At 38.3% G+C, this 9,839-nt stretch overlaps 1 protein-coding gene across 1 annotated transcript in view; it reads left to right on the forward strand.

The window, feature by feature from the left end:
* Window positions 1–9,142, forward strand: part of LOC117305789 (SCO-spondin-like) — a gene marked incomplete at its 3' end in the record, with an annotated part of 73,017 nt that extends 63,875 nt beyond the window's left edge. The window contains 8 exon segments of the mRNA XM_033790664.1: window positions 1,224–1,383; window positions 1,685–1,786; window positions 3,261–3,290; window positions 3,720–3,931; window positions 5,067–5,193; window positions 6,431–6,511; window positions 7,911–8,309; window positions 9,107–9,142. Of these exon segments, the coding sequence (XP_033646555.1) occupies window positions 1,224–1,383; window positions 1,685–1,786; window positions 3,261–3,290; window positions 3,720–3,931; window positions 5,067–5,193; window positions 6,431–6,511; window positions 7,911–8,309; window positions 9,107–9,142 (1,147 nt within the window).
* Window positions 9,143–9,839: the final 697 nt, after the last annotated feature.

A 9,839-nucleotide genomic window follows, 5' to 3' on the forward strand; every position in this document is an offset into this window, starting at 1 on the left:
ATAAACGGGTCCCTCTGAAGTGACAAAGTTTTCGAGAAAGTAGCAATTTTCCACAAATTTGATTTTGAGACCTCAGATTTAGAACTTGAGGTCTCGAAATCAAGCATCTGAAAGCACACAACTTTGTGTGACAGGGTGTATTTTTCTTTCATTATTATCTCGCAACTTCGACGACCGATTGAGCTCAAATTTTCACAGGTTTTGTTATTTTTAGCATATGTTGAGATACACCAACTGTGAAGGCTAAACTTTGACAATTACCAATAGTGTCTAGAGTCTTTAAATAGATCTCAAGGGTTTTTCTTAGGATCCTTACTGTTCCCAACAGCGCCCGCCTTCTGCAACAGATCTATTCTCACATTTGTCCCAATTTCGTACAGATGTTTCCCCAGTGCTTTCAGAATGGTGCCGAGCGCTCCAACCACCATGTGTATGACTTTCACTTTCACCTGCCAAGTCTTATGAAGTTCCTTGGCCAGGTCTTGGTACTGTTGGATCTTGTCCATCTCCTTCGAAGCTACCCTTAAATCTCCCGGCACAGCTATGTCTATAAGATGACACATCTTCTTTTCCATATCTTAGACGACAACATCCGGAGGCCTATGTTCTATAACTATGTTCTATATTATTTCATTTTATCACAGCATGCAAAAGAAAGATCTCATTTTCCTCTGTGCCGGTAACTCCTCGAGTCGGGCTACGTCTCGTAGCCTTAGATCTCAAGGGTCTTTCTCAGGATCCTCGCTGTTCCCAAAAGCGCTGCCTTCTGTAACAGATCTACCCTCACATTTGTCCCTATTTCATCTAGATGTTTCCCCAGTGCTTTGGGAATGGTGCCAAGTGCTCCAACCACCACGGGGACTACTTTTACCTTTACCTGCCAAATCTTACGAAATTCCCTGGCCAGGTCCTGGTACTTCTCGATCTGTTCCATCTCCTTCGAAGCTACCCTTATATCACCTGGCACAGCTATGTCAATGAGATGACACATCTTCTTCGTCTTGACTAATAGCACAACATCCGGACGCCTATGTTGTATAACATGATCGGTCTAAATGTTAAAGTCCCATAGGATCTTGACCTGGTCGGTCTCTACAACTTTCTCCGGAAAATGGTCGTACCATTTCGCAAGCACTTTGACACCATACTTCTTACACAGAAGTATATTATTATATTATATTATTAATATTATTATAATTATTATTATTATTATTCTGTACCAGGGTTATAAACTTGTGCATGATGAAGGCGATTGCTGTGCCAAGTGCATCAAGGATAATTGTCCGGGAGAGTTTTACTGTAATTCTACCTTCTGTGTCCCCATCGGCTGGCTGTGTGACGGGAAAGAAGACTGCTTAGATGGAAGTGACGAAAAGGGTTGCGGTACGTAATTGATCATTGTAACTTTTGCATAAAATAATCGCAAAGGAACATTACAGAATTTGGTAAAAACAAAATTCAGATTGACATAACACTTACACGGTCTATTGATGATGATAGTAGAAAACATCCCTTGAAATATTTTTGTCCGGAAATGTCGTGTTTGATGAGAATTAAATACATAATCTAATACCACGTTGGAGTTTATCGCTCAGTGAGCGTTTCATAAAAAAAATAATTTGTGAAAATGTTCTCAGCTGTACACATATGGTTGAATAATTATCATAGTTTTAATTTATTATAGGTACGACCCCAATTCCTGGAACAACGACCCCAATTCCTGTGTCAACGACTCTCGCAACAACTACAGAAGCTACCAACGAAACAACAACAACAACAAAAGGCCGTATGTCAAAACCAACATATTTATTTGTATTCTATAATCCTGGCAAAAATGTTTGGGCTACCCATACGCAACATTCTCTCCCCCTTACATGTCAGGGATGTTACTTGTTTATCCTGGCCAGCTTGAAATGGGTTGTCTCTGTCCCTAGTTCCCTGCTCTTCCCTCCCCCACCATGTCTTCCTGTCCTCTCCCAATCTACCCTACTCTCTCATCTATTCTTCACATGTTTCTTGTTGTATCCAAACCTTATGTCAGTCATCTTCATTCAGGACCAGTGCTTCAGTTGCCATTATTTAGCATATTTAGCCTTTATGTAGTTCTGTTCAACATATTTTTTTATTTTGTTTTTCCTATTACTATAATCTTATTTGCAATTACTTGTATTGTTATTGTTCTTTATGAAATGGCCGAATAAATAATAATAATAACAGCCCCCCCCCCCCTCATTGGCACCCAAAGAGATATGGCCAGGATCGTCTGAACATTTTCAGGGTGATTTTGTTTTTCATTTACAAAAGAACGCTTTGAAACTACTATTATTGTGCACAAAAAGTGAATGTTAATTACTTGCTGTATACGGCGTTAAAACAAAACACCATACGACAAGGATGTTTTTGATGGGGGCACAACAATTGGGGTTGTGAAAGACAGATGAAATAATACATAATTATGAACATTGAAAAGTTGACTTTAAACAACTTCAAGAATGGGCAGCAACAGTAAACATTACATAGCAAACCAAGGCAGTAAAAGAAAAGAGAGAAAAAAGGATAACATTTTGTCCTGCTAGGACTCGAACTCAAATCATGGTGTTGAGACTGGCGATGCACCGTCTAAGATTAAAAGAAGGAGAATCACTAAGTTTCTTTTTCTATTTTAAATTTGGAGGTTAACCGTTTGGTTTTCCATCAAGTAACTGAATGAGTTGGTTAAAAAAAAAGTGAACAGGACATGTTTTTTTTTTTTTATGTTTTTTTTTTATGCAAGTCGCCAGACACACAAGTCCTGAAGGCTACTACAAGGTGTGGGCTACAATTATTTTGTTCCAGAGGCCATTGCCACCTACTCCTAGGGCTGAAACAGGATTACCTTTTTTACAGTCCATACGGATGTAGGCTTGGGTATCATCAGTCCGAAGCCTGGCCGGTAGAGCAGAAAGCACTACCTCCCCAATTTTATGTAGCAAGTGTCACGACCGGGATTCGAACCCACACTCTGCTGATCAAACAGCAGAGCTTGAACCCGGTGCTCTTAACCGCTCGGCCATGACACGTTGTTTGTGAACCGTAATATTGTACACTTTTTGCATTCAACGGGCCGTGGGGCTGGGCCCAGTGAGATATGACCGGGACTGTTGCCTATTTCACTCCGCTGTAAAGAAGCAGAGCCTATTCACCAATACAGATACAGATACACATGATGTAACCAAATGTTATTTATTTGATTTGTAATTTTTTTTATCTTACCATTTCAGCGACAAATACACCACCTTTTCCAAATCCGAGTGAGTATTCTAATACTTGATTTTAAATACACATTTTGTTTTTCAACTTTACAAAGAGTCATTACAAACTTGGCAATTAAATAATAAGGGATTAAGGAATAATGATAGTTTTTTTCTTGAATTTATTGTTTTTTTGCACACTTTCTTGTTATTGGTAAGCCGAGTAGCGCATATAATTGTTGCACCAGCTGTGTACTCTACAGGGAGCTGAGATGATTTAAGGAATGATTTAAGGCCCAGATGACCAGGGATAATAATGTTGGAAGCGCTATGAGAAGCCCTCGGGTGTGAACAGCGCTACATGAAAACTGGTTATTATTAATACTATTATAAAAATTAAAAAAAATTGTGTTCTCAACCAAAAATGTGTTTCTTCTCCCTTTGTTGTCGGTTTCTGACGTGACCATTCAATGTTTTTTTTTCTTACAGCATGTCCTCTTGGACAGCGCCCAGCAGACTGCTCAATACCTTGCCGCGTGCATGCATGCATAGATTTTCGCTGCTACACCAACGTGGTACTTGATCGAAGTACTAATAAGACATACTGTTGTGAGTGTTACATGGGATACGCTTATAATGGCACAGACTGCGTTCAACCACCGACCTGCAATTGTTTGGACCATAATGGAGAACTCCGACAGGTAATAGTTAAAACTATCTTCAATCCAAACTGCTTCTTTAAAGGCAGTGGACACTATTGGTAATTGTCAAAGACTAGCCTTCATAGTTGGTGTATCTCAACATACATGTATGCATAAAATAACAAACCTGTGAAAATTTGAGCTCAATCGGTCATCGAAGTTGCGAGATAATAATGAAAGAAAATTGTCACACGAAGTTGTTTGCGTTTAGATCGTTGATTTCGAGACCTCAAGTTCTAAATCTGAGGTCTCGAAATCAAATTCGTGGAAAATTACTTCTTTCTCGAAAACTATGGCACTTCAGAGGGTTTCTCAGAACGTTTTATACCATCAACCTCTCCCCATTACTTGTCACCAAGAAAGGTTTTATGCCAATAATTATTTTGAGTAATTACCAATGGCGTCCACTGCCTTTAAAGGGTTTGCCGACGATTTCACCAAACTCTTTGTAACTTAGGATTAATCTTAAGACTTTTGTTGCTGATATTCCTCATTTATGTTTTAAAGCCGCAAAATCCACAGACTTACAAACTTCTGAAAACACATCTCTTCCCTGTTTATAAGCTTTTCTCTTTTTCTCATGCTTTTCAAACATTGTGTATGTAGCTTTTCCGATAAGATTTTTGTTGTTTACTGTGCATTTTTAGTGTTTGTAAGTGCTGTGATATAGTTTTCTGTGGGGAGCACTTCTAAATACCTGTTATTATTATTATTATTATTTAATGAATAGGGTAGATGGCCTTAGCTTTCGATCCAATCCGGACCTTCTTCAGAGGCATAAAACAAGTACAAACAAATACATATCCATTTATAGAAAAAGAGAGGGGGAAAGGGATTAAGGAAAGGATCCAGAAAGAAGCGGGAAAATAACAGCCAATCAAAGTTTCTATTTCAGAAACAATATTGGCGGCTATGAACCAATAGGAATGAAGTGGCGAGGACAAAGGATGTTTAGAATGAAAGGAAGGGTTACTGGACCATAAAAGTGGTAAACGTATTGTTCGACAACAATGCAGGGAGACATGAAAGGGTAGGATTAAAGAGCAAGTTGCATCATGATGCAACTAACAATGGTCAATTAATAAGAATAGCAAGAATAATTATTATTATTATTTGATATATTTCTGTTGAATAGCCTGGGGAACAATGGCCTGGTCCTAGCCAGTGTGAGGATTGCAAGTGTGCAGAAAACCTGATTACTTGTTTCCCCATCTACTATCGACCAGGATGTGAAACAACCACCACCCCTCCAACAACCACAAGTGAGTTTACTTTGTTTTACAAAGCTATACACCATCAGATAACCATTCCAATTACAGACTAAATCCAACCTAGACAACGTCCAACACAACAAGAACAAAACAGATACATGAGACTCAGCCCTGGTTCCGACAGCTATTACGACAGCATTTTTGATAAAGAATTAAAATTTAAGACTTCGGCTGTCCCATGAGTGAGTAAAAGTGTCATGGCCTGTCGGTTAAGAGCACTGAATTCAAACTCTGGTGTTTCTGATCAGCAGAATATGGGTTCGAATCCCCAGCTGTGACACTTGGGTCCTTAAAGGAACGCGTTGCCTTGAATCGGTCGAGTTGGTCTATTTAAAGCGTTTGAAACCGTTTGTTATGAAATGCACATGGTTAGAAAGATGTTGTAAAAGTAGAATATAATGATCCACACAAGAATCACTCGAAATTGCACGGTTTTCCTTTTACGTCGCGAACTATCACGGTCGGCCATTTATTGGAGTCAAAATTTTGACTCCCATAAATGGCCGACCGTGTTAGTCGACAGGGTAAAAAGAAAACCACGCAATTTCGAGGCATATTTGTGTAGATCATTGTATTCTACTTTTACAATACCTTTCTAACCATATACATTTTACAACAAACGGTTACATGTACAGAACGCTTTTCAAAGACCAACTCGACCGATCCAAGGCAACGTGTTCCTTTAAGCAAGGCACTTTACTTTTGCTTTGTCTTTCGGATGGGACGTAAAGCCGTTGGTCCAATGTGTTGTGTAACGCATGTAAAAGAACCCAGAGCTGTTATCGAAAAGAGAAGGGGTTTTCCCTCCAAGTTCTGGGCTGTGGCTGCTTAATGCGCCGTAGCACCTTAGAAACCCTATAAGGTGCTACAGACAGTACATGTTTTTGGGTGTAAAATATACAGATCCAGTAGGCTCCGCCCACAACGCAGGTGTGAGCAAGAACACGTGGGGCTCTCCGGTGCCTTTCCTCACAACTCTGCTGTGCTTGCCAAGATACACGCATACCTGCACGCATGTCGGACCTTATTTGTTGGACCTTCATTGCGTTGTGATTGGTCAGTACGTAATGGGGCGGAGCTTAATGGATCGATCTATTTCCTAACTTCATTAACCTATATTTCTGTATGAATGTACGTCTTGAGTACCCTGTTGGTACATGTAGATACACCATACCTCTGCTATATAAGGCTTTGATGTTATAAATGGTTCCCTTTCTTGACTGTATAGCAACGACAAGTTCAACCACTACGACGTATACCGGTGAAGTTACCACAACCACCAAGGAAGTTACTACTGTCACAACCCCAGGTATGTTATTGTTTGCAGTAACACCATTGTGTGTATCTACTTGCAAGGTAGAGTTTGTTCTTTAGAGAACTGTCTTTCTTTATTCTACTACCGCAGAGTAGATTGATCTGATGTTCGGGAGACTTTTTAGTTCTTAAGAGAACTGTCCTGTTTTTTTAACTACTACCCGGGCGGAAGGTACAGTAAAGAAAAACTGGCTGGGACTACAACATGTACATGTACATGTACATGTACTTTAGCTTGTAGGATTGTATTTAACTTCAATTGGTCTCAATGTTTCGACTAGCTTCCTCTAGTCCTCGTAATCTGTTTTTACATGCAAAATAATTTTTGTCTGACTGACAGACTATGACGAAAATTACATTGTTGTACTTCGATACATGGAACATGACCAAGATGGAGGCAGCATGGTAAAAATTGACTGGAGTGGAATTGAGCCTCCTACCCTCTGGAATACTCTACCAGTAGCCATTCGCACAGCTTCTTCATTAGACACATTTAAATTGCAACTAAAAACCTATTTGTTTCCTAAGTCACGATCATTAGGCACTCTTTTGATCCTTTTCTTTGTATAAACTTCTTTGTTCCGGTTTCTTTTCCTCTCCAGCGCCTCGGATTAGTTTTCTAGATAGATGGCGCTACATAAATGCTTATTATTATTATTACCTCTAGGTTAACGTGCTGTCACTCAACTAACTAAGCTACATGTATATATATTATGCCCTAAAGTTGGTATCCTCCTATTTTGTCAATAATATTATTATTATTATTGGTTTATTAAAAAACATTCAAACATTGCTTCTACAAGCTGAATTGAGTTAAAAATACTGAGATTCATAAAATATAAAAATGTAAAAAATTACAGAAAAACCATTGGTGCCAGTGACAAATTAGATAAAACAAATAATTGCACGGCAAGTCACATTAAAGGAACACTGTGAAGGGATTGGGACATAGAGGCATACCAACAGAGTGAACACAAAACTAGAGCTACAGTATTGTTTAGTGATATAGAAAGGTTTGCGGTATCACCATGTAATGACTATCTCTAATGAGTTGGGGTGGTTCTGAAAAGAACCATTGGTTTAAACTCGACGTTTCGGTCAGTATGCTCTGATCGTCTTCTGGAGAAAGCTGTCTATTGGTTTTCTCCAGAAGACGATCAGAGCATACTGATCGAAACGTCGAGTTTAAACCAACGGTTCTTGTCAGAACCACCCCAACTCATTAAAGATAGTCCTTACATGGTGTTACCGCAAACTTTTCTATATCGTATTTCCACCATGCAAAGTTTCAAAGCCTACTTATTGTTGAGTTATTGGACAAGGGATGAGATGCAACTAGTTTTGTAACTATATCAATATCTCTGTTGATAAAATTGATTGTCTTTCCTCTAAAGCTTATTGCTACGATGACATGGACACCATCCCCAACCTAAACGTCCGAAGATACAGCTCCGATAATCCATCCGAAGAAATCCCACCTGACCAGCCTTGGACTTCCACCGGTCGAGAGGGTCCCACGTTCAGGATTGAGTTTAACGAGCCAACCAAAATCAACCAATTAGAGTTCATAACAACAACAGGATACAGCTCCAAGGTCATCGTGGGCGTGTCATTTAAATCTGAACCCTTACCAATAGACCAAATGTTGTTTGGCGGACAACAGGTTTATGTGCAGTTTGGGACGAGACTTGATATACCACAAGACCCGGAGATAAGAAATGTCCGCTCCATTCATTTGACGTTCATTTACTCGTCCTCGCAGACGATCAAAATTTATGGCTGTGTCGAGAAAGGTGTGTGTTCTTCAGTATTTTAAAACTTTTAATTTTAAAAATGTTTAATTCCTGTTCATATATGCAATTCAGTTTTTAAGTGCAAGTCATGTTTTGTTTTTATAAACCATTATTGAATTGAAGTTGATTAAAAGTAGTAATATTAATACACACAAAGGGAAAATACTCAACTGCGTATGAATGTTGACACACCTTGAGCATCATTGAGTGATGGTTTTCAGCACTATACATGTATAGGGATCCACTCCTACTATAATTTATTAAGTAAGAAATATCAATATAAGCTTTCGCAGGAACCTACTATCTTCATCATAAAGTTGATAAAGCTCATAAACTTGTAGCTATACTCAAAAAATAAAAGAAAAGCTGCGCCACTTTTTTGTTTTTTGTGTGAGTAGAATCATGGAGGTAGTATACAGACAGATTTAACCAAACCTTAGAGTGTGATAGTATTGTGTCCACCATATCTGAAAATAGCTTACAGCAGCAACTGCAAAAATGTGAAGACAAGTTTATACTCTGTCAAGGAATCTTCGATCAAGTTCCATGCTTCTCCTCATTGAACCCAAGTATCAACACTCCTGGGGTGACAGGACTTTTTCTTCAGCTGCACCACGCATCTGGAACTCTCTACCACTTAATCTTTGATCTTGTCTTTGTACCACAAAATTCAGATCTCTTCTCAAATCATCTTTTGTCACAGGTTTTCAATGAATAACTTTGTTGTTTCTGTTTTTCGTTTGTTTTGTCTTTGGTTGTTATTATTTTGATAATTGAATTTTTGTTTGTTTTTATAGTTTTGACAACGACCTCAGTTGTGGTAACAACACAAGGTAAGAAATTACATTTTCTTTGCTTTATCTTACCCTTTAGAAACAAAAAATGTAAAAATTATAATAAAAAACCTAGAACCAAACTGACACTTCTGTTCTTTATCTAATCTTTATTCTTAAATGATTGGATTTCCTTTTGTAAACACAAAACACATTGTCCATAGATTTACATTAAACTAACACAGTTTGACGGATTTTCAAAGGCTTCCTTTAAAATATTACTTGCTGAGATGCGGTAGTTTTTGTGAAAATTAGTAAAACAATGTCACGAAAATACTTTTTGCAAATAATTTTCGTCGCTCTTAGTCAAAAATTCTAATAAAAAGACTTGTTTTACTCGTTCTCAAAAACTACAGTAACTCAGCAAGTAATAGTTTAAGGGAAGCTTTCTACCATCATTATCTTCAAACTATGAGTTTGATGTAAATCTGTGGACATTTTTTCTTGTGTCCTGCAAAAAGTACCCAGACCCTTTAAGGGCACTGGGAACATTTGGTAGTTGTCAACTACCAATATGTTCACTTGGTGTAACCAAACATATGCATAAAATGACAAAACTGTGAAAATTGTTTTGTTACTTAATTGGTCATCGAATCTGTCAGAGAATGAGGAAAGAAAAAACACCCTCGTTGCACAAACTTGTGAGTTTCAGATGATGCATAATTAAAGGCTTCAGGCCGGAAATCTTTTAAAATTT

The sequence above is a fragment of the Asterias rubens genome, unplaced genomic scaffold (genome assembly GCF_902459465.1).
Source record: "Asterias rubens unplaced genomic scaffold, eAstRub1.3, whole genome shotgun sequence".
NCBI classification, from domain to species: Eukaryota; Metazoa; Echinodermata; class Asteroidea; order Forcipulatida; family Asteriidae; genus Asterias; species Asterias rubens.